Raw genomic sequence first — 25,494 nt, 5'->3', positions numbered from 1 at the left:
TATTGGTTCTCAGGAAGTTGCACATTTTAATGTATAAAAATTCTCTTATAATTATTATAGATATTATAGTTGTATAAAAGTTTTTATGATAGCACAAATTACAATAACATCTGTCAAGCAAATTCTCAATGACTAAAGTTTTAACTAATTGATTTAATTAGTATTTTATTAATTTTACTGGACTTTACAAGGAGGGCACACTCTGAAAATACTTGGCAGTATTTCTAAAATGTTTTCTTCCACATCGTGAGCTGGCGATGTTCAGATCTGCATCTAACAATGATTTAGATTCTGATGATGGAGCAGCATAAGATAGCAAAGGCTCCTTACAATCAATTCAGTCCATCAAATTTCCAGCTTAATGATTAGATTTATAAACCTTAATAAACAAATGATACCGATATAAATATGAAACAATGCTGTCTAGACCATGAGTACCTCATAAGTACACTGAATCCCAGCACAGAGCATGGCACCGACAATAGGAATTTAGCTTCTTCCTGAATCAATAAATGACCAGTTTCACAAACACTGGCAAGTCCTCAAACTACTCTGCTCTTAAGTTCTCCTTACCGTTTCAGTAATCTATGAAGATTTTTGCTCCAAGTGCGCATTCCCCAAGGCAGAGTGAGACGGTGAGCACCTGCCTTCACCCCGAAGCCGACACAGTACCTGTGCTGCCCCTTACACCAAGGGGCGCCTCCTCTGTCTGCACCGCTGAGCCCACAGCAGCAACATTCTCTCTTTTAAATTTTTTTTAAAAAAATATGTGCAAGGCATTCGATGTCATTGTGACATTCTCAGTGTTTTGATGATTCTTCTTTCCCGAATCTCACCCATTCTATGCCATCCCTGATCTCGACTTATAGCCTCCAATTGTCTTTTTCTCTTTTCATGTGTCCCTTTGCCCAAGCCACATCCTCATAAGCTGTTTTAACTCTCTCTCTCTTGGTCTCCTTTCCAAATTTTTAGGCTTTATCCACACTCACATCCATTTAAACACACAGACATGGATGCTTCATAGGCTTATGATCTGCACATGAGACCATGCAGAGGTTTCTCAAAAAAGTAAAATGAGAACTATCTGACCCAGATGTTCCTGAGCAGTGCCCTAAGTTCTCCCTAACCTTCTACATAGACACTTGCTCTTCCATGGTTATTGCTGTTCCATGTATAATAGCAAATGGGACCAATATAAATACCTATCTATGGATCAATGTGTAAGGACAATGCGATATATACAGACAATGGAATATTATTCAGTTGTAAAGAAAACTGAAATTTGCAGGTAAAGGGGTGGGTTTGGAAAAGGCTTCTTTTTAAAGAAGTAACACATCCCTCAAGGTCAAACTGATTCTTACCAAGAGTTTTAGAATCTTGATATAAAAAAACCTGTGACCCGAGCAAAGTGTTATTGGTAAGGTCGAATCCAAGGCCAAAAGACCATCATTTCTAGAATCAGAAAAAAAAAATGTAGACATTTCACAAGAGACATGTCACTGCATAAGAAACCTTCTTGGTCCCAAAGTTTTATTTGTTTTTTTTAAAACATGCTCTCTCTATTATGTATTCTGACTGCCCTGGAATTTATTATGTAGACCAGACTGCCCTCAGAATCCCAGAAATCTGCTGCCTCTACCTCTTGAGCGCTGGGAGATTAAGGGCATTTGCCATCACACCTGGTTTCATCTCAAAGTCTTAACAATAAACAAAAGATATTCATGAATGGATAACGAGTATTTAACACACTGGGCTTCACATAACACACCAAAAACATATATGTACTAACACACACAGACAGGTTGAGAAGATGCCCACCCCATCCCCAACAGAATATTCGTGACTAAAGGAAATGGTAATGAACTTTAAGCAAACATTTGGGAAAGAATTCTTGATTTTAAAAGTGCATTTTGGGCATGGGGGGTTGGGAGAAGAGTGGGAAGAAAAGAGGAGAGGAAGGAAGAAGGGAAAGGAGTGTGGAAAATGTATAGCCCAATTAAAAATAATAGAGTATAAAATATGAAAATAAATAAAAGAGAAAAAGTGCATTTTGGATTCTAGTTGTGTAAATAAAAGGGACATAAAAGCTCACCATTAGGACTGTCAACCGGAGCTAAAGAGGAAATGATTGTCATAGAGAGTCCCAAGATGCCTAGCGAATGAACAAAGAGCAACTGTTGAATGAACAAGCATCAGGAAAGTTATGCTTGGCCTTCAGAAAGCTAACTGATGTGGGCTGCAGTGAGCAAGCTGCTGGTGATTGCAAAGCCACCTGTAGGGACGGATCTGGGTGAGGAAATGGATAGAGAAGAGAATGCAGCCCACGCGGCATGCCATCCCTGTGAGGCTTCTGCAGCCCACTCTCTGGCTGGAAAAGGAAGTTCACTTGTGAGTGTCAGTGGAATAAAGAAGGCAGGGCCATTTACAGCAAGGTTAATCCCAACAAGCATCCAGTGTCTCTCCCAATTAGCCAGGCTTGGTACAACTGTTCTCTCCAGGGTGACACATTCTCCCCCTCCCATCCAGGTCCATCGACAGAACCTCTCCCCTTCCCTCTTGACATGGCTCAAACATCCAGTCCTCTGGGGAGGCAGGGAGGCTTTCTCCCTGGTTAGTGGCCCTCTTGCCTTTTCCTATACAATTCTATGCAAACTTCTATCATGGAATTTGCCAGGCATAGTGCCAGCACACCCTTATTCCCGGTACTCGGGAGGCAAAGACAGATGGATCTCTGAGAGTCCAACGCCAGCCTGGTCTACAGAGTGACTTCCAGGGAAGCCAGAAATGCATAGTGAGACCCACTCTTGAAAACAACAACTAAAACAAGAAACAAAATTGCCATGTAACATTTTAATTCTCTTTGACCCCCATGTATTTCCCCCAACAGATTGTGTGAATGAGTCCACGAGCCTCACTTTGATCCTCAGATCTTAACTCAGTGTGTTTTATAAATAGCAGATCACACATACTACTCCATAAAGTACAGTGACCCAGGCACCCTTCGCTGGCAGAGCTCAGGCGGTCAGTGGCAACCTCTACTGTTCCAAATCTTTCCCCATCTATGATTCTCCTCCTCCCCTAGCCCCCTCCTCCCTGCTGCTGCCTCCTTTTCTAGATTCTCAGATGACGAGGCTGAGGTTAAACGGGGCTGAGTTTGTTCAAGGACACAGCATAGCTCTGGAAAGCTCTAGAAAGATAAAGAGCATGAGAGCACTCTGGGATTTGGGAACCTATCATCAAGTTCAAGGCGTCCCTTTGGCTCTAAAACCAATCATAACCACATCTATGAGTTTCCCTCTTCCCACTTCCTTTCATGTTTCAGTTCATCTTAACAGACTGAGAAAAGCTACCCAAAATCATTATGGTTTCTCACCCCCTCCTCTAATCCCTGTGAGTCCTCGCTTGCCTGCTAAACATGGTATTAATGTTCACTTTTCAAATAAGGAAACCCTGATGCACCCATTGATTTGACCAAAGCCCCACAGAGATTCAAACTTTCAGTTTTTTTCTCTGAACCTGATGATTTCCTCTAATCAGCAGCGGCAGCCACACTGTGGAAAATCCTGTCAACTGACCAGAGCAGCTCACATAGAGACTTTCCCAGCATCAGCCGTCTCTGACTGCTTTTCTTATATTTCTGATATACCAGGACATCGTGGTGCACATCTTACTAACAACCCTGTTCCCACATCAAAGGTCTTCAAATTTGAAAGATATATATTTCTTTATGGAAAGTTCATCTAAATAGTTTTTCAGCCCCATTCTCTCAAAAGATGGATTGAATGATGTAAAATCTACCCCCACCCCAAAATCCGCATTTTCAGTATATTTTCAGAAGCAGTTACTATGTGCTTTTTATACAAGGCATTTATTACCGTATCTCCAGTGATAAGTATAGCTTGAATTTGGCTAGTTTGGTTTGAGTTACAGCTGATGGCAAACACAGACCCAAAATTCGGATAGACTTGGGCGTTGCTGTCCCACCGTCAAGGTCTCTGACCATATGCAGATTCCACTGGGTGTCTTCCCACTGCCTGGGTTCCACCACTCTGTGACTCAGAATATACAAGCTGGGCGGCTTGCATGTGAGTTTGCAGAGGTGAGTCATAAGCATTTCAAAGCGCTTTGCTGATGGTATCGTGGAATTTTGATGATGTTTGCAGTAGCTTGAGTCTGAAAAAAAAAAAACTTCTGCCAAGCCAGAAACATGTTTTAAAACCTGTTCTCTGATTTCTTGCTATAACCCTTGTCATAATTGCCAGACTCTACTCCCTGCTCACGTGCTGCAAGTACAACTGAATCCTTCAAGTCATCAATAGTAGAAAAGTTATATATAATACTAATGCATATATACACATTATATATACCCATCTTTTTGTTTGAGACCAAGTAATGAGAAAGCAGATGATTTAATAAACACCAGTTATTCATTTATTCATTCAAGAAACTGTAATGAGGTTAAATTTGTATAGAGGTTACCACAAGACAGAGTTGAAGTAAATACTACAAGAACATGATATCAGTTTCTAAAATATGGGACTTAATTTAACTGATATGTTTTGCACACTTACTGGATTCGCATACAAGCAAGACAAGTCAAGGGAAGGAAGGAGCTTCTCCGAGGACCTTGTCACTTCAGAAAACACACACGCTGGTCCAAAACATAATTCATGCCTCCATAAACACCGGTTCTCAGAGTCACACCCTATGCCTTTTGAGATCTGACTTCTAAGCATGTAAGTTCTAAGTGAAGGTTTGGGGGCTGCAGTCTGCTGTCCTGGAGTCTCATTCACATCTCATGTCTTCCTCTACCCTTCGAGACCTCATGTCTTCTGCTTCTTAATCAACACTCATCAGACCGATCACACCTCCATTGTCTTAGCCTTCCAGACCAGCCCTTAGTCCAGCTGTGGGGTACCTTTCCAAAGCCTACCCTCTTATTATTCGAGTTGATTCTAGAACTGGCTGAATTCATTTGTTGCTTCTAGGTACTTAATTTCACCTGCTTATATTACTCAATAAAATTTGAAACGCACAAGTTTTATTCATGAACCCTCACTTTATTTTTGTTCGTTTGTAAATTAGTTCAAAAGCATTTATGAAGCAGTACCATTTGCTTTGTTTCCAGAAACTGGGCTTAACAATTCAGTAGCAACCAGAGACACTAAGAAATCACACATATAATTATCGTATTTTCTATGTTAATTGCAAAAAAAAACTGTACCAAGGCCATGGTCACTCTTATTTGGTATAAAGATGAAGTATAAATTGAGCCTGGAAGTCAGGAAGGTGCTAGACAATCACACACCACATACCTCAAACAAAAGCTCTTGTTTTCCTCTTTCTAAAGGTCTGTGAGTTTTTTAAATTGCTAGTTTCTTCACTGGCAGTCTCGGGGTTACTCTTTGACATTGCTTGCAGTCACTAGTATGGTGAACGGATCAGACTTACCACAACAGAAGCAGACCCGTTAGTGTGTTATATCAACAACCCAGAGGTGGGAACACAATCACTTAGTTAAGACACCAAGCTGGAGAGAAGGGTTATGACTTGAAATGTTTTAGATGAAAAATCAGTAGACCTTGGTAATGGATCGAAATGAAAGGATAAGGAAAAAATATTCATGCTTTCTAAACTCCTGACTTGAACAAATAGTTGGATGGTACTCTTCATCCCCCATCATCACAGTGGTGATGATGAAAACCTGAATTTTGGACCCACTGAGTTCAAATTATATTTGCAAATTCTAAGAGAATTATCAAGGAGGCTTGTGGATGTAGCAGTTTGGTGTGTGGGGCAAAGGACTGCTCTGAATGCAGATCCTGCAGGTTGGTGTTATATGAGATCACTTTAGGGGGAAACTATAAGCTGAGAGAGAACCAACACTTATGGGACACATTAGATGCTTGGTTAATGGAAAATATAAGAGCAGAGAAACAAAAAGTTAACAGCTAGAGTTCAGAAGGAAATGCTCATGCTTGAGGGCCTGCGTACAGGGCTCAGGGGATAAAATGGTGGTGGCGCAAACATGATAATCTAAGTCCCATTCCTAGCGACCACACAAAATCATAGTGTAATGGCCCAGTTCCATCATCCCTGTGTTGGGGATGGTGCAGGGAGCAGACACACAGATTTCTGGGCCTCCAGAGTCAGTCCATAAACATGTGAGTTCTAGCTCAGGGGGTGATCCTGTCTCAAACAGTAGGGAGAAGGGCAGTAGGGGAAAATGGATGTGGATCTCCGGCCTCCTTCCCAACACATGCAGCTTGCACAGGTGCTCACACACACAGACACACACACACACACACACACACACACACACACACACAAGGGGGGCGGCTCCGCTCTCATGGTTCTCTGATCTTCTGAACTCTTCTAGAAACCGTTGTGTTATAGCCCTGAGATTCAAATTATGCTGGACTGTACTGGCTTTGGGGGAGCCTAGGCAGTTTGGATGCTCACCTTAGGAGACCTGGATAGAGGTGGGCGGTCCTTGGGCTTCCCACAGGTCAGGGAACCCTGATTGCTCTTCCAGCAGATGAGGGAGGGTGACTTGATCGGGGGAGGGAAATGGGAGGCGGTTGCGGGGAGGAGGCAGAAATCCTTAATAAATAAATAAATTTTAAAAAAAATAAATTATGCTGGACAAAGCTGGTGAGCACTCCTTTGCAGCAGCTTTTCTGTCTTCTTTGCTGACTTTTTCTCTAAGCAAGTGCAAGCAGGAGTTTCCCCTCAGGTACCACCTTCTGCCTCTCTCTAGGTCCTCTTTCAATGGTTTCTTCCTCTGTGCAATTTCACTAGCACGTTTCAACTGACAATCTTCTAAGACTTCTCTGTGGCAGATGGGCATTCAACATGACTGCCTGCTTATGCCCCACTAGAATGATAACCATGAAACATAAAATATTTCCATTATTTATTATAAAATAAGAGTGTTATCAACTATTAAAATAGCTTGAAAGGTTATAAAATTAAACACTCCCTTGGTCCTCTATGAAGCTTTATGTGAAAAGTTCCAGAAAAGTTTTGAGCATATATAAATATGTATCCAAAACATATTTTTCATTTCTATCTTGTCTCAGTTTCCACAATTACTATAACATGAACATCTTCCTCTATTGGTAACTAGATATGTCTTCTATTCTTTCCATTATGCAAACACACAACAGTTTATTTTGCCAGCTCTGATATGATTGGCATGTAAGTTGTTATAATTTTTTACTATTCTATCAGCAATGCAGCAATGTTCTCATATGTGATTTATAATCTATGAACTGCTACAACTGTGGGTAAATTCAGAGCATGAAAATTGCTACATCAGGAGACCTCAGTTTGGTTATCAGGACCCACATTGAGCAGCTTCAGGGGTATCTGACACTTTGGTTTCGGTACACATTCACACACACACAGAGAGAGAAACATTAAAATATAATTTGAAAGCTTGTTGCAACAAAGAGTTTGCACTTTTAATTTTTGTTAGACCTTGTCAAATTTCCAGCCCAACACATTAAGCCAACACTAATTCTCACGTGCAGGGAGGTACTTCCCAGGTTTCCTATTTTCTTCTGCAAAGGTATTGTCTAATGTTTTGATGCTAAAGGCTCCTCTGATTGGTGAGACACTTCTTATTTGTTTTGGTGTCTGTGTTATTTTATGTTTCTGACTGAGGTCAAACATCTTTCCTTTTGCCTGTTACTCATTGTGCATCCTGCTGAGGCGCATCTCTAGTTACATCTCCTGCCTGTGATTGGATCGTCGACTTCCTTGGTGGCTTGCAAATGCTCATTTCGTTTTATGGAAATGGTACCTTTGTATTTTCCACATGTATATGATCTTGCCCTAATTTACTACTTTTCTTCTGTTCTAATGTTTACTTTCCAGAGATTCTTTCAACTTTTATGTTGGTGAAAGTCACCAGCCTTTTCTTTACGGATTCTGGGTTTGCACGGGCAATCCTCATTTCAAAGTACTTAAATCTTCACTCAGTTATTTTCTCTACAGTAGGTTTCTAAAAAACCATTATTAATTCTTTGATAACTTTTTATGTTTTCAGCATACTCAGCCCTCCCCCAACTCTTCCTAGATCCACCCCATTTTCCTACCCACTCAACATTGTATCCTCTTATTTTGTATGTCTTTCTACCCATCAAGTACAAATTGCTGCCACGGAGTGCAGCAGCTTACCTGGGACTAGACAGGAAAAGAAACCCGACTCTCTGCCTCCAGCTGCTGTCAGTTGTCACTACCCCCGCAGCTACGAGTGAGTGAGACCTCATGGCCACCTTCCCTCTCCATGCTGGGACTGAGTCTGGCTTGAGCTTCCGCAGGGAATATAGTGTGGGCTTCTATTTCAGCGAAGTCTTTACTGTGTTGGAGATTTCTGTGGTATAAGGAGTAACCTAATTTCCTTCTAAGAGCTCCACCATGCTTCTCAGCACTAACAAGTAGTCCTTGTTTTAGACAGGAGACCATTTCTTAACACACACACACACACACGCACACACACTTGGGATCTGTTTGCAATATTTTCTCTGCATCAAAGCAAGTTTTTAAAATTCATGTTGCCTCCATGTCCCTGAGGAGATTTCAAGTTTTATTATGTGAGCTCCCCACTCTTCTTAGCTTCCCCACGAAGCAGGTTGCTCTCCCAATTGGTCCTTTGGTGGCATGTATTTCTTTCCTTATACACTGTATCATAACTGAATTCTCTCTCCTCCACTTGAATAATGTGACACTAGCAAAGTTGCTTTTATGATGCAAAAGTTTTAGTTTGCTGACCATACTATTTATTTACACTACAGCTTTTCATATTAAAGTGAAGAACAATGTCAAAGTTTCCTAAGTCTGTTTCCCCTGTCTTTCTCAGCCGACAGTAATCTCTGAGTGAGAGCTCACTTTCCTTCACCACTTTCCTCCACGGAGCCCTATGAGCTCATGGATCTTGCGAATTCTTTTTTCAGTCAATGTACCAGGGGTGATAAGCATCATTTTTCTTTTGATACTTCTTGCATCAAAGACACTTAGGCTATTATTATGCAGCAAAAGTCTGTTATTAAAAGATAAAAAAGTATAGCACTTGGAATTAAAGTAACACGCTACCCTCAACTTATATTCAAATCTTTTAACAAAATCAAAACAAGAAATATATACATGGAGAAAGAGACAGGCAGACAGAAAGGCTAACAGGACAAAATGTTAATATACTTAAAATCACTTATCTTCCCTTTCAATCTAATTTCTAAAGAACAAAAGTGTTCTCCCATACCCTCATTTCCCTTCTCCTCTACTCCCATGGAAGCTCCATTTGGACCATCTGTATCAACTCCATCACGTCTCCAGCATCCTTCCCTAGCTCAGGTTCATTGCCTTAACTGTTATGATTGCTTCCAATGTTGCTCCCTAGTGTCCCTTTCCTAACTGTTCCTCACAACGCTTCCTGGACAAGCTCATAAAACATAATGTTGCCAGGCTAACACCTCACAGTGGCTCGCCATGCCGTAGACTATCACACACGTTCCTCAGCAGGGCCGTCAATCCCTTCAGAGTTGGTCTCTGCTCTGCCCCTTGCCGGCCCTGCTATCTCTCATAATTTACGGCCTGGGAAATAACATTTCTTTCTGCCTTTGTTCTCCATTTGTTGTGAGTGTGCGGTCATCACGGAAAACCCCAAATCTCCCCTGAAAATTTCTCCAGCTAGTTTCCTTTATGTGGAATCTATGCCCCTAAACCTTTTAAGATCTAGACAAATTATCACCATCTTTGTGATGAGAACCTTGCAAAATTTGTTTTTATTGTTTGAGAATTTCATACACACTTATAATGTTTTCATCAAATCATCATCCCTTCCCTCCCTTCCATTTCCTCCTCTATTATTTGTATCACTTATCACTCCTAGCTTCTTGTATTTTCATTTTGTCTTGTTTTTTAATCCACTGAGTCCACTTGTTGCTTCCTACATGTTCATGAGTATAAGGCCCTCTGCTTGAGCATAGGCAGGTCCCTGGGCCTGTGTTCTAAGAGAAAGCAGATTCTTCCCTTCCGTAGAAGTCATCAGTTGTCAATAGGTCCTCAGCCTGGGGTGGGACTTCATGAGTCCATCTCTACCCATGCCGGGATTGTGGCGGCTTGATCATTTCAGGTCTTGCATTCATAACCACCAGGAGTTGATGTGTACAATAAGCCCTGTAATATCTGGAAGACACTGTTTCACTGAAGACTGGATCTTACATTTCTACTCCTTTTTCCTTGATAATTTCTGTTACTTGGTGACGGGGGTCCCTGCAGGTGTCAAGCAAAGAAGTAAACAGCAAAGAGATGAGAATGAAAACCTGTGTCAGAGCCAGCTGGTGGTGGTGCATGCTTTGCAGTGTCAAGCAAAGAAGTAAACAGCAAAGAGATGAGAATGAAAACCTGTGTCAGAGCCAGCTGGTGATGGTGCATGCTTTTAATCCCAGCACTTGGGAGGCAGAGGAAGGCTGATCTCTGTGAGTTCAAGGCCAGCGTGGTCTGCGAGAGCTAGTTCCAGAACAGGCACCAAAGCTACACAGAGAAACAGTCTCAAAAGAAGAAGAAGAAGAAGAAGAAGAAGAAGAAGAAGAGGAAGAGGAAGAGGAAGAGGAAGAGGAAGAGGAAGAGGAAGAGGAAGAAGAAGAAGAAGAAGAAGAAGAAGAAGAAGAAGAAGAAGAAGAAGAAGAAGAAGAAAAAGAAGAAAGAAAGTTAAGTTTCCTGGTGTACTATAATCCCTGATGCACAAATAAGTCTAATTCATCGAAACTCAACTCAGGGTACATGTCCTTTCTTCCAAGAAGATGGGTTCTAGAGATAGGATACCTGTACTAGCTGAAGCGCCTAAGGGTCTGGTCTGGTCTCAATCCTACAGACTGTATAGAGGTCATTTGGGCTTATTAGCCATCCCCAGCCCTGCTTGTGGGACCTTGGGGATCCCTTACTGTAAGGGACATTTAGGTTACTAGCCACTTCCAGTCTTGGTTGGAAAGGCTTAATAAGGCCTGGCCCAACAAATAACACAGATCATCAGGCTATTAACCACTTCTCATTCCCAGATTTCTGGGTAGAAAAACACGGTTTTAACCTTTCCTGTTGGAAAGACAATCCTGTGTGTTTAGCATCTTTGTTTCTCTGGAGATCTGTGAGCTCGAGGACCTTCATGCTGGGCCCTCAACAGCTTGGGAAGAGGGATGTGATATAACTGTTCCCTTTAGAGATGAGCACTCCACAGTTTCTTATTCCCAACATGTGACCAATTCTGTGTCTCTGTGCTAATGGCCATCTACTATAAAAGGAAGATACTTTGATGAAGGCTGAGAAAGATGCACTAATAAACGTGTATAAAGGTAAGAACTTAGGGGGACAGTTTATTACGATAACCATTTAGCAGAATAATAGCATTAGGTTTTATGACCTATGGACCTTGCCAGTCAGAGGTTTTTGGTTCAGCTAATGGTACCAACATGAGTCCCATCTTATGGAGTAAATTTTAAATCCAGTAATAAAGTGGTCTGTCACTGTCTTAGTTACAGTCCCCTCTTTATAGATCTATATTTTGTGAAGTTTCCAGAACAGTACCATATGAATTTTTCAAAGGTTTTAAGTGTTAAAACTTTCCCAAACTCCATCCTCTAACCTACCCTTTCACCCCCACTCCATTTAGGCCTTCCTGGTCTATTATTCCCATTTCCTCTTCATAGTACCTGTGTTCTAGCCCTCTCCCACAAAATCCACCTCCCACAGGCCTCACTAATTTCCTGACTTCTATATGTACTCCAATTTAAACACACATATCTAAAGAGTCAAAGCTGGCATCCATGTATGAGAGAGAACATGAGGTTTTTGTTTTTCAGGGTCTGGATTACTAGGCTATTTCCATTTCCTGGTTATTGGGAATAGAGCAGCAATAAACATGAATGAGAAGCAGCTCTGTAGCTGGTAAAGAATCCCTTGGGGATATGCACAGAAATGGTATATAAGGGTCAGACAGTCCATCTACTTCTAGGTTTTCGAGAAACCTCTACCCCGATTTCCACAGAAGCGGCACCAGTTCACACTCTAACCAATGGTAAATAAATGGGAACTTCTGTGTTCTGTATTTATCTCCCCAACAACCACTGAAATCCTGAAGAAATGCTGTGGGAACTGAATTTTAAAAACACAGCAAAGGCAATAATTTCTGCAGTAAATATTTTACCTGTTCACGGAGGTCCTCAAGCCCTTAATGACACTATTCTGGGCAAGCATCACTCACCACTGTCTATAAAGATTAGACGGTTATTTTTAAGTTGCTCAGACTACTTGATCCCTACCAAACTCATTCCGCCTATGCAGAATGATGTTACCATTGACCCTATGGAAGACCCCATGAGTCTGGTGCATTCCAATTCTAGACAAAACGGGCAGAGAGCCAGATTTGATCTAAGTTTATAAGTTTGCATGCCTACTCTACTACTTTTATCTTACTATGAAAAGTTCAAATAAACAAAAATGACAGAGAATACCTTATGCTATCATTGAGCATTAAGAGTTGCTAAGATTTTTCTGTATTTATTTCATCTATTTTAATCGTTGAATGACCAGAAGGAATTTACATTATCACAAGAGTTCCTTTCATAACTAAGTGTATGTGTTATATACATGGGTGTATAAATAAATATGTAACATGATCTACCCTAATAACCCTTATACTATTTCTCTACTAATCCTGTTTAAACTTCCCGGAACATCCCCATAGCTACTACCAAAGCTGCTGTGTTGAACCAGTAATCTAATGAAGCATAAAATTTCACTTTATTTTTTACATATGTATGAAGTCCTTTTCATCTACGGTAGAGACGCCTATCTCAGACAGCTTTGTGTGTGACGCTAACTCATTAAGGGATCATCTCATTATGAGAGCTATGAAACACTATTATCACTGGAATGTTGGGACAAATGTAAAACAAATGAATGGGCCTCAAATTCACTGTGTAGCTGAGGATGACAGAACATCTCCCCTGATTGTCCCTCCTGAGTCTCAAAAGGACAGGCCTCCTCCACTGGCTGTGTTCATGCAGCACTGTGGTTGAAATCTTCTCATCTGCCATCTTATTTAAGACAATATGTAAAGCTGGGCAGGGTAATTTTGACACATATTGAAGCTAGAGGGTTACATATGTCAAAATAGCAAATTCTCAAAGGTTTCTCTGTATGTGATGCCTGCTGTAGGCACTCTGAAAACGAGGTTAGAGAAGCAGGGGATTCCATTAATTATGCAAACGTATTTCAAGATCATTAAACTCTATTATCCTTAAGGATTTGTGTGTGCGCGCATGTGTGTGTGTGTGCACGTGTATGCGTGTGTGCACGCGTGTGCGTGTGTGCGTGTGTGTGCACACGTGTGCGTGTGTGTTCCAAGAAAGGGTTATGCTATCCCAAGTTTGCTGAGAAAATGTGGAAATGTTGTCCCTTTAGGTGGCATTCTAAGGTTTACAGTGTGTTATCAAGAAAAAGAGAAATCCCTTCTCCAGAATTCTGATACCATTGATGAACTTGGTCGGCTCATTTGGGAAACTCCAACTCAAAAATACCCTCTACCCCTGCCAAATTTTCTAAAATTTCTGTGAAATTAAATACTCCTACATAGTCACCAATATTGAGTGGAAATTTGGAGTGTGTGAAGGATAGGTGCAAGTTAGTAAGGGTCCCACCACAGTGAGGAAGGGGCTGCAGAGAAGGAGCCTCTTGAGGAACTAGAAACACATAAAGAGATGAAAGAACTACACAGTCCGCTTCAAGATATTTTCTCTCCTCCACCTCAGGACACGGGAGCAGTACACAGTCAGGAAAGGGGTCTGGGCCCACGATTCATGGAATTCCTGAAAGGAAAGGCAACCAAAGGGTAAGCGGATATGGTGGAACACAGCTGCAAGCCCCCTTCTAGGGAAGCTGTGGCGAGGAGACATTAAGTTCAAGCCCGTCTTGGGCTATGTAAAGAAGCTTTGCTAGTTGGAAACGGGAACAAAAGTAGAACACGGGTACAAATGCTTATCTACACCACATACTAAGTAAATCAATACACTTCCTCACTTGCACTGGTCCCATTTTCAACGCTCAGTAGGCAGTTAACAGTCAGTAGCCGCTGTATTGTACAGAGCGGAAAATAGCTCTGCATTGTAGAAACTTAGACATCATAGAAAGCTAAAAAGAAAAGAAAAGAGGCAAAGAAAGAGAAGTGATGACTCATAAGCGCTCTCCCCACTCTGCTTGATGTAGCTAGCTCTCCTGTTTAGACTGCCACTACTCAGAAAGATTGGGGCTCCACCCTACCTCCTCCCCAGAAAGCTGCTAGATAAGTTGCTGTCCCCCAAACCATCTGGTTGGTTGGCATTGTTGGACTAGGGCCTTAAGTTAAGGTGGAGCCAGGGATGGGCTCAGAGAAAGATAATTCAAGGGATGAAGAAGGTCCGTGCACTCTCTGGCATTGAGCCCAGAATTCCAGGTGGAAGAATATCACCTTGTCACCGACAGCCTCCTAGAGCCAGGCCTCCTGTCCTGCGTGCCCAGTGAGGGTTCTGTCACTCCAGCCACATGATCCACCTCCTAATGCCTTATTCAAGCTAAGTCACAGTTTGGAGTGTCACCAATGGACTCATTCTTATTTGCTAATGAGGAATGTGGTCGGCTCCTCTCCTATGTTCTTTCTTCACACCAACCGATCCCTACCACAAACCTCTTTACTCACTGCAAACACAGAACCCCTTTATCCACTCCTCTGAGTGCTACAGTGAGCCAGGTGACACTTCAAACCACCATCAGGTAACTGTTGCCACACACCAAGAGCAAAATGACAGCTTTCTGTAGACTGGCCCCCAGAGAGCTCTCTCTTTTCTGAGACATGTTTAGTATGTTCTGACAATAATCTACATATTATCACACAGGTCTTGCTTCAGAGTGCCATAGCAAACCCCGAAGATATCCAGCTCCAACAGGGTTCCCGAGACAGTATTTAAGTGAAGATCTCCCAACAGAGTTTTTGAACGTTGCCTTGTGTGGGTCATGGCTAAGCTCGGGCTCTTGCAGCTCTGCATGTGTGGGCAGCCGTTCCCTGTGTTCTAATTGGCTCACTGTGCAGAGTCTTGGCCCTGTGCTTGGGAATCGTGCCTGACTTTTAACCCACCTACCTGAAGTGCATCTTCCTTGTTCTCATTAGAATTTCAACACTAGACTTCAACAGGATTTTGACTAGGGGCTGTGGTTGTTTCCTTCAAATCTGCCTTGGCTAAATTTTCAAGTTTGTTTTACTGTGTTTTCAGAGGACAGGCTCTCAAAGAGGAGTGAGTAAAAAATCCATAGAGGGAAGATGGAGGCCTCCCAGGACTTAGACAGGTCACAGAGAACCAAATGACGGTAAGAGTTATGTCTTGTCTGTTCGGAAATGCTATTAAAAAAAATACCTCACTGATTATTAGCAATTTTTTTCTCTTAACAATTTAGGAAATCGCTGCATCTTTCCTAACATCTACTAAAATGAAAAGCTTATAATTTTCTATTGTGACCTGAGGGTTTGGCTCTGAACATAAACTGTACAAGCCTATGAATGATACAGACACTCCTAACATACTTGCCCTATTAATCTGACGAGGAGCTAACCTCTAAACAGCCAAGAAGCCCTCGGCATGAACAGTAGCCCCCATACTGTCTGCCTTCAGTGGAGGAGAGACACATCCTACCCCATAGAGAGCAGCTTTTCAGCTGGCAGGAGGGTGTGTCCCTGAGTTTTTACCTGGGAGCAATGATGATCTTGTCAAGCATTTCACTGAGACCAGCCCAAGTTTTTAGGGTGGGGATCCAGACTGGTTATACGTACCTTCCCTCCTTCTCCCAGTGGAAGGCAGAAACACCTCAAAGCCTGCATGTAAGAACATCTACTGGGAAATTGTTTTAATCAGACACCAGCTGAGTGGGAGACAGAAAAAGAGCAGAGGAGAACAAACAAAACTCCCTTGGTCGTGGATGTAACCGAAGCCAGTGGCAGCGATGGACCGGCAGTCCCTCAGAATAGCTGCGGTGCTTCTCATTTTCCAGGTAAGCTGATTCTCCTGAAAGCGTCCTTTACCCTCCAGCCCCAGCATAAGCAAACAGGGCTTGCCAGAGAGGGTTATTTGCAGGCACTTCTATGCTAAACCACTAAAAGTTTATGTTAATGACAAGGTGGTTTTTATGAACTGGGATTTTAAGCGGTGTTTCTCTTTTTAATTGAAGACTCCAGATCATATTAAGGTCCCAGTGTCCACTCATCATATCACATCTCTGACATTCCAGACACTGCTTGGTCACTCTGGGAAAATATTCAAACTTAAGAAAGTCCTCAAGTTGCTGTATTTGCTTGTTCAAGCTCTTGTTGGTGGGGATGGGACTTTGGAACTAAACTTTCCAGGTGTGTGGGTTTCAATCTAAACACTTTCCCCTTCTTTGGGTAGTTTGATTGACAGACTGACTGTGTGTTCTACAGCCATGAAAGGATTTATATACACTAGAATTGCAGCTGTGAGTGACAAGCCTCGCTATCTTAGCACTCTTGTTCCTTCCAGATGTTGTCAGACTCCATCCAACTAACACCAAAATCCCCATGTTCTTTACAATTTGAATTAAAATGTCGTTGCTAATTTCAAAAACTGACAGTACAGGAGACTTATAGCTAATATAGCAGGTGAGGAAATGAGCATAATTAAGGGGTAAGTGTAATTGTTGCTGCCCTTGTCCTTCAATAAGGATATTGCACAGAGTTGTACACTGATGGTCAGACCATGCAGTGCAATTATTTATTGTTGCCCCCCTACGGGTCATTCGTTTTCTCTTAGAGTTGATAAATGTGCCACACCAATGTATCAGTTTCATGCTCAACAATAAAGGTCTCTCAAAGTTCACGGGAGGATAAATGGAACCTTGAAAGGCAAGTCCAGGTAGATCCCCCTCCAGCTTTGGCAGCATGTGTTTCTTATTTGTTTTTACTTGCTCAATTTTTGAACTGGAATGTTGGGTGCGTATTGCAACAAGTTAGAGTTTTGGTTTGCTATATGCTAGCTAATTGGATTTCAGCTTGTTTATCAAGAGGGGTCATAGGGCTGAGGATGTCACTCAGTGGTGGAGCACTTGCCTGGCATGCATGAGGTCCTGGGTTCAGTTCCCAGAAATGAGTGAGAGAAGGCCAGAGAGACAGTGAGCAGTGACTAACAAAAGTTCTAGTTCTAAGCTGCCCTTCAAATGTGACTTTTATTCAATGGGTTTTTAAATGGAGTCTTAGGTTCAAGTGATGTCACTACCTGGACTATGGAAAAGATCGATGAGTATTATGTCATTTGACCACAGGAATATCTGTCTATTGCTAAATAATGAAATACTTTAATTTTAAATCTCATATAAATTTGACTCTTTAAGGCTTATTGTAGTCCTTCCATTCACTAGTGCAGTACCTATCTGCTAATTTTCATTGAATTAATAAGTAATTCTTTATTTCTTGATTTATGTGATTATTTCTAATTAATCACAACTTACGAAATTCCTCCAAACGCCTATTTCCTGGTTAGTCATTTATCAACAAAATATATCATTCTGTCAAAGTTCTCATGAAATTGTCTGCCTGGAGAAAGAAAATTGTGAGTATTTGTGCTTTATTCTCTAAGCTTGTATTGTGTGTGTGTACAATGCATGCACGCACGCATGCTCATGCACACATGCATGCACACCTATGAATTGATTTTGGGAAGAGGGAGAGTCTGTGACTATATTTACTGTGGAATCTAACACAAATTTCTCAAGTGCCTTACAATATGTTTCTTTATTTTCACTTACATGTGTGAGTCTGTGTAAATGTGTGCAAGAAGTGTGTGGGTACCTTGGAGCTGGAGCTCTAGGATGGTGACTCAGTGAACGCGCATGCCAGGAACTGAACTCAGGTCCTCTGGAAGAGCAGTACATGCTCTTTACCTCTGTGCCATCTTGCCAGCCCATCTTTAGAAACTTTTACTATAGTTAATTAAAATGCTTTATTTTCAAGTTAATAGGATATTTTTGGTAAAATGTTTCATTTTTGAACTCTTTGAAGGTCCTGTTTGCACTGCTAATTTTAGAAGATGATTTTGCAATTCCAGCTTTCTGTTCCTAGCCTCACTGAGTGTGTTTGTATTTACCAAAGGAAAGGGTGAAAAAAAAAGGTCATTGTATTCTTTGCTGTTCAAAGTAAATAAATCAAAATCCATGTTAGATATTTAAAGTACATTTAGAAAAAAATTCAAATATATTTAAGATGTTTAAATGGGTATTCTTTTCATAGAAAGCTACTTAGAGAACTTGGCAACTATGTGTTGGTGGTATATTGCATGACTTGCTCAGCACATGTGGAAGTGGATGCTTTAAGCCTTGCCCAAATTAGTAAGTTAGACCAGAGAGACTAAGGCAGAGAAACTCTTCCTAAATGGACCAAGGCTGCTGCGTGAGTTTTCTACCAATTCAGAAGTCTCCTGGATAGATGGTAGCTCACATTTCTTACAGTACTACAAGCTGAAGGCATGGGTTGATTTTCTCCCTCCTCTTGTTCCTTCTCCACCCCTTTCTTATCATCCTCTTCCTTCTCCTATCTATCTATCTATCTATCTATCTATCTATCTATCTATCTACTATCTATCCATCTATCCATCCATGTGTATAAGTATGTATCTATCTATCTGTCTGTGTATGTATGTATGTAGATAGATATGATAGATAGATAGATAGATAGATAGATAGATAGATAGATAGATAACTATCTGTCCATCTATCCATCTGTCCATCCATCCATCCATCTATCTATCATCCATGTATGTATATATGCATTTAGCTGTATGTGTGTATGTATGTATTTATGTATGCATATATCTATCTATTTATCTATCTGTCTGTCTGTCTATCTATATAGAGGGAGTAGTTATAATCTTTTCCTGCCAGAGAACACTGTTACACCTGTGCACCAAACAGAAAAAAAAATCTGTGCAGATGGTTGTGATGATTATGAAAGGGAACCCACAGCCTCCTTGAGAAGGAGGACAGTAAGATCTGAGAACTCTAGTGATTGTGGGAAAAATCACCTGCTAATTTGCCACATCTGATTACTCTGCTAAACATGAATACAAATCAGAAGACATCCTTTTCTATAGAGGCAACAGAAGCAGATTAAGCTCAAAAGAAACAGAGAAAAATCTCCTTCTATCTTTTAACAAAAGTAATGCTAATCATAGCTTTGGATTTTGCTTGATTTTAAATTTTTGATTCAGGATCTTACTCTGCAGTCTAGGCTAGCCCCGTATTCACTATGTAGCCCAAGTTGGTCTTAAGTTCCATGTTTTCCTGTCTCAACCTCCTAAGTGCTTGGGTTATAGGCATGCACCACTAGACCAGGCTCTGGTCTACTCTTTTTATGAGAATTTTATGGGATTACTATTTCATTCAATTAACTAACACCCAATAAACTAACCCTACAATTTGAGCTTTGTTAAACTTTTTAAGAATACATGCAAGGGTTAAAATGGTACTCATTTATGGCATAGTTAATGAGCTTATTTGAACCTGATAATGTAAGTTATTCAATTTACGTTCACTGACACCAAAAAAGAAAGTACTGAAGTTCACTAACACCAAAAAAAGTACTAAACAGGTGGTATAGACCAAACAGAAGACAATTCACCAGAAACTTTGATGTTTATCTATACATATCTTAAATTGCTATGTATTGCAGAGGATAGCATTTGAACTCAATATTTTATAGGAAATGAAATCAGTGTTTATTCCTCTGGTTAGTGAGAGAAACTGAAGTTAGGCAGGCTTGTCTCTACAGAGGTGGTATTTGTGAAAGCTTTCTTTATTCACTGAAAATTGAGGAGTAAAATTGTCCTCCAACTTTGCGCAAGTGAGGAGTCACACCCATCACCACTGAAGTAGGCCGTCACAGTGTGAAAGAAGGCCTTTCCGTGACAAGAAAAGCTGAAGTGAAGCATACATGCTGTGGGGGTGAATCAAGACGCGCATCTTGGAAGCAGCAGGAGAATGCAGACAAAGGACACTTGGGTCCCTGTGTATATCACTTACTTTCTGATGCTTCTCTACTCTGCAGTCAACAAGGACCCTGTGACGAATATCCTGGTGTCACAAGAGACATTGTCTAATGTTCAGGCAGGAAGCTTGATCTGCCGGGCATTGTGGTTGGGTTTCTTCTGCTCCTTCAGCTGAGTTAACACCCTCCAGGGTGCTGGGTCATGATACCCATCCTAGTTATGCTTGGTGTGCAAACTCTTGTAATGGACCTAGACAGGTCCAACTTTTCTCATGCCAATGACTGGTGATCCATGCCCTTAATTGCTCTACAAGCATGGAGTACAGTCTTTTATACTTGTCTAATTAGAATCATATCCCTACAAATTAACAGCTGATTGCTGCTTATGCAACTCTTTGACACTAAGCCATTTGAAGGCAAGTTCCACATCTGATGAACCTTTGTATCATTCACGGTTCTATCAACCAAGAGACTCAATGCAAGGCCGATCCACGGTGTCTCACCGCACAGAACAGAAACACCAAAAGGGAAATTGGGGATAGCTCGAAATTCTTTTCCCATACACACTTGAAAATTTAGCCTCTCCAGGTAATCAGTGTGGAAATAACCATGTTGCCTTTTCCCTAATGGTTTGAGGCAGAGTGTTGCACCCACTTGACATTTCATTCTAAGCTCACCAGAACTTTCAGGGTCTCATTCTTCCTAATGCCTTGTTCCTTTAATGCAGCTCCTGATGTTGTTGTGGCCCCCAACCTTAAAATTATTTCACTGATACTTCATAACTGTAATTTTGCTACTGTTATGAGTAATAATGTATATATCTTATATGCAGGATATCAGATATTTGAACTCTACTCACAGACCATTTCAAGGGTCATTCAACCCCAAGGGGTTACAACCAGTAGGTTGAGAACCACTCTTTTAATGCCATCATGATGTCTCAGAATTTGTAACACACATTTGTCAAAGAAATGAGCAACTCATGAATAAATATGAGAAAACAACCCATTGAGTTATGATCATTCCAAGCATCACATCCTTTGTCAGAGAAATCCAAAAGAAAGACAAAATAGGGTTTTTGTTGTTGTTTTGTTTATTTTTTGTAAAGAAATAAATTCTATTTTACGTGTTTTTTATAGCTTATCCCTGTGATGTACCTAATAGTTAACATTTTGTTCACAAATTGCCACTACCTCACTATTATTAAATGTTATAATATTTATATATTATACATATTATAAAATATATATTATAAAATTATAATTTATAAAATATATATTATAAAAATATAAATATCATATTAAATTTTCCTCATAAAAATTACCCTTCAAGTCAAAATTTAGGATATGAAAAAGACAAATTTTAACTTCAAAAGACTTGTTTAAATTCACTTTAGCTGGATGATCACGGAAAGTGTCAAGAACATGCATCCTATGGCTTTTAAATAAACATATTTTGATTGGCTATGAAGCAGGTGTAACTAGAAAGGCTCATTGAGATGAGTTTTATTTATTGTTGTTACAGAAATTTTGGGCTCCAAGAGAATTTAGTTTTCAATGTTTGTGACAACACTGTGTCACAGACAGATTAAGTTTCCAGTGGGCAAGAGAGCAGGGTCTTTTTAAACACTGTGACAAGCCCTGTCTCTAAGGGAAATCGCCATTGCTGGGAACACTGCACAAATGCCAGATTGTTTCTGAGCCCAAGTTACTCCATCATCATCACACACAAAAGCCATGCCTGTGCCAGAGCTAGGACAGAAAATTTTCACTAATTCCCACACCTAAAACTCATTTTGTCTTTCTCTTCTCTTTTGTCAACAAAATTCCTAGGAAAGAAGCTGTATGTCTTCCTTTCCTCCCCAGCCCGTGTTCTCTTTTGGTAGGGCCAGTCTTTGCCTTGTCTAGCTGAAAATGTTCTCTAAAAGGACTTGACACTCTGGGATTTCCTCAAATTTTACACAGTTCAGTTTTTGAAGATCACAGGACATTCACGTCCCATCGGTCTTTCAGTGCCCCTTCTGGTCCATCTGTGCATCATTTTACTTCCTCCCATCCGTACCGCACACTTTCATTCCTGCCTTTCTTCCTTCCCCCTTCCTCTCTCCCTTCTTCCTGTCCTCTCTCCTTCCTCTCTATTTTTCTCTCTGTATCTCTCTCCCTTTTTGTTAACCCTTCAAAACCACCACCACCATGCCACGCCCCACCTCTCTACACCCCTACTTTCCACTGATTCCCAGTTAAACAAAGGCAGAAGTTCCCTGTGCCACCTGCATTCACGGGTTGTTTCTTAGCTGCATCCTGCGCTTTACGAGCATGGATTCTTCCATAATTTCAACAGCTCTACCAGAGTGGATGCACCTGGACATTATAGCCAAGCTAGGTTTTTCTCAACGGTGGCGTTCCTCCAGCACCTCAAACACTGTCCTACCTCTGGCCTCTTTTGGACTGCTAGCTCTGGGGATCACTCCTTCTCTTTATCTCTCATCCCATCTGTTCTCTCACCTTGTGGATCCTGTCTTTCCAGAATCTCCCCCTTGATCTTTCCCTGTGGCTCCCACTGCCTCTGCATCTACTTAGCTCTTCCTCACCTCTGCTTTAATTGGTGCACAAGACCCAACAGCCTTCAGCCTGTAATTTCTAAGTCTTCCCATTGCCCCTACAGACTATTGTCCAAGTAATCTTTCTAACCTATAATTTCAGCATGCCTTTCCCATGACCAAAATTCTTCAGCATCCTTCCACGGCACCCAAGGATTTGGTGTTACACCTGGAAAAGTGTTTGTGTGCGGTCTGTCCACACACATCTCAAATGAGATAAAACTCAGAGAATCACTATATATATCCTTTTCTGACTACCCAATAATTTTTCCATGTTATTGTTTTGTCTGTAAAAGCCTGATATTTTGTATCTGAATTTATTCTAGACTCTGATTTTAAAAAAAACAAACCCTCATCAACCCACCACATTTAAAAAGCAGACTAGGCGGTTTTTTTAATTACCCATTCAATTGTGAGTCTGACACTGTGGTGAAACCCACTTGGTCTTTTGCCTAAGCTGCTTCTCATGGGAAAGAGGATGACCTGGCTTCGTAAAGATGTGAAGAGTTCTTAGTCATCTGGCTAGTTACCCAAAGCAGCAGGCACTGACGCTTCACTCCGGGAAGGGAAGTGCAATACCAGATAGCAGATGAGTAAACAAGAAAACAAGAGAAGTAGCTATGAAGAAATGCTTCCATAGAGAGAGATAAGGCAGCTCTGAAGCCCTGTCCCACCCACAAGCAAGAGCTCGAGAATAGTGCCCCCAAATCCCACAGCAGCGAGAACTCACTGGAATAGGGGAGTTCTGTACCAAGTTCGGCTCCACAGACAACACTGCAGTTGGACACCCTAACCACTAGGCTGCGTGGACTCCTTTGTGGCCGTGTATCACTGTTGTTGTGGCTGCTCTTTCTATATGAACAGCACCACTGAGGCTGGGGAGATGGTCTGGGGCGAGAGAGTAGTGCTGCTACTCACCCATGAGGACCTGAGGTCCCAGCATCTACATGAAACGCTGGCATGGCCACAAATGCCTGTGACCCTACTGCTGTGGGGATGGGGACAGCAGGATTGCTGGTACTGGATGGCCACCAGCCTCTCTCCGGGTTCACTGAGAGGCCCTGATTCAAGAGTATAAGGCTGAGAGTATTAGGATCAGAGCACTCAGTCATTCCCTGTCCTCTGCACACCTGAAAACACATGTGCTCAACACCAAACACACACACACAGGCACAAATACACACATATACATGCACAGGTACACACACACTCACACATGCACATACACGCGTGTGCGTGCACACACACTCACGTACAAGCACACACTCTCGCACAAACACACACACACACACATGCACACACATACCCACACCCTCACATGCACGCACACAGACACAAATACACACAAAAAGCAAAAACAACAAAAAGGGAACTCATAAGAATACTGTGAGGCCAGATCAAAACAGTAACTTTGAAGTTCTCAAAGACATAAGATCCATTCTTGGTAATGTTTTACTTAATATTTTTTTGAGAAAGCAGGCTATCTTATACTTGATTGTAAAATAAACACATATTTAGGCTGAACTGCAATTTGGCATAAGTTACTTGCCAGACCTCAGTTACCTCTGTATAAAGGTAATAATAATAATGGCCGTTACTGGGTTTGTGATGAAGATAGACAGACAGAGTGCTCTGGCCACATTGCCTTGCACTTAGTTATCATCAGGGTAATAGCAATGGTAACAATTGAAGTGACTGACAGAGCATCATGGGTAAAAATTCTCTTCACGCTACTCATGTTGACCATAAACATATGTTTGTTTGTTTAACTTTTTCGTTTTGACTTGGAAACTGAAATTTATATTTTCCTTAAGGATGAAACTGAAAATAGGTGTGAAAAACTAATTACCATGTTTAAAATTATTAATATTCATATTTTAATGCACACTGTAGCTTTTAATACCAGTGCTAACATCTGATCATGTGCATGGATTTCAGGCTTTGCTGTTATGAAAAAACTCAATTACAAGTTCCATACCTCTTATGTGAAAAGATAGTTACAAAATTTAAAGGCATGCACTGGTATTAAATAATCCTCAATGCAATTTAAAACAACGAATGCAAAAAAGTTCAACTTTTAAATATACATTTTCCATGTCTTAAACAAGTCTACAGACACATTACTTTGATATGTGAATATTGGTGTTTTAAGAAATTACTGCAATTTTTAGGTTAAAAATAATTTAATATATTCTGATACTTCAGCACAAGTTCTGTACAACACTCAAAAGTTGAAACTTCAACAGAGCTCTATTCAAAAATACATGCTTTATTGCAGAGAGAAATTCCCTAGTCAGGAATAAAACAGCTAAGGAGCATCTACTGCCATTAACTTAGCTCACACATGCACCATTTGGTTTTATTGTTATGTGTTTTTAGTTATTGGCTAACTTAGAATTGAACACGTTCATTAAAAATAAACTATTGCGACTGCTTTTTGCAGGTGGTGCTTGAAGTTAACAGTGAATTTCAAATCCAGGTAAGAAAAAAACAAATCTATGTTTTTTCCAAACTAAAAAATAAAAGGGCCAGATATAGTAGTGCTTAACTCTAATCCCTGAATTCCCAAGGCTGAGGCATGAAGATTGTAGATAGAAGCCAGCCTGAGATACATAAAGAAACCCTGTCTCGAAATCACATAATAAACACACAGTACAAAATAAAATCAAGAAAGAGAAAAGGAGGTAAGGAAAACAGGAAGAGAGGAAACAGACCAAAGGGAACGACAGATTTTAGCAATGACAACTTATACTCATGAAAAACCGCATTCTTCTAATTATAAAATTACTGTAATGTTACTCTTGCAAATGTTAAAATC

At 40.9% G+C, this 25,494-nt stretch overlaps 1 protein-coding gene across 2 annotated transcripts in view; it reads left to right on the top strand.

Moving 5' to 3' along the window:
* Positions 1-15,229: 15,229 nt before the first annotated feature.
* The window catches only part of Dsg1 (desmoglein 1), a 29,984-nt gene continuing 19,719 nt past the window's right edge, over positions 15,230-25,494 (top strand). The window contains exons 1-3 of one of the 2 annotated variants that reach the window (XM_075970881.1): positions 15,230-15,399; positions 15,942-16,077; positions 25,120-25,155. In XM_075970881.1, the coding sequence (XP_075826996.1) occupies positions 16,030-16,077; positions 25,120-25,155 (84 nt within the window). In that variant the 5' untranslated portion in view covers positions 15,230-15,399; positions 15,942-16,029. Of the gene's footprint in view, positions 15,400-15,877; positions 16,078-25,119; positions 25,156-25,494 lie in introns of both variants that reach the window. The other variant, XM_075970880.1, reaches the window with a different exon arrangement.

This window comes from Microtus pennsylvanicus, chromosome 4 (genome assembly GCF_037038515.1).
Source record: "Microtus pennsylvanicus isolate mMicPen1 chromosome 4, mMicPen1.hap1, whole genome shotgun sequence".
Lineage (NCBI taxonomy): Eukaryota > Metazoa > Chordata > Mammalia > Rodentia > Cricetidae > Microtus > Microtus pennsylvanicus.
The sequence above is the reverse complement of the archived record's forward strand: the minus strand, read 5'-3'. Positions and strand labels throughout refer to the sequence as shown.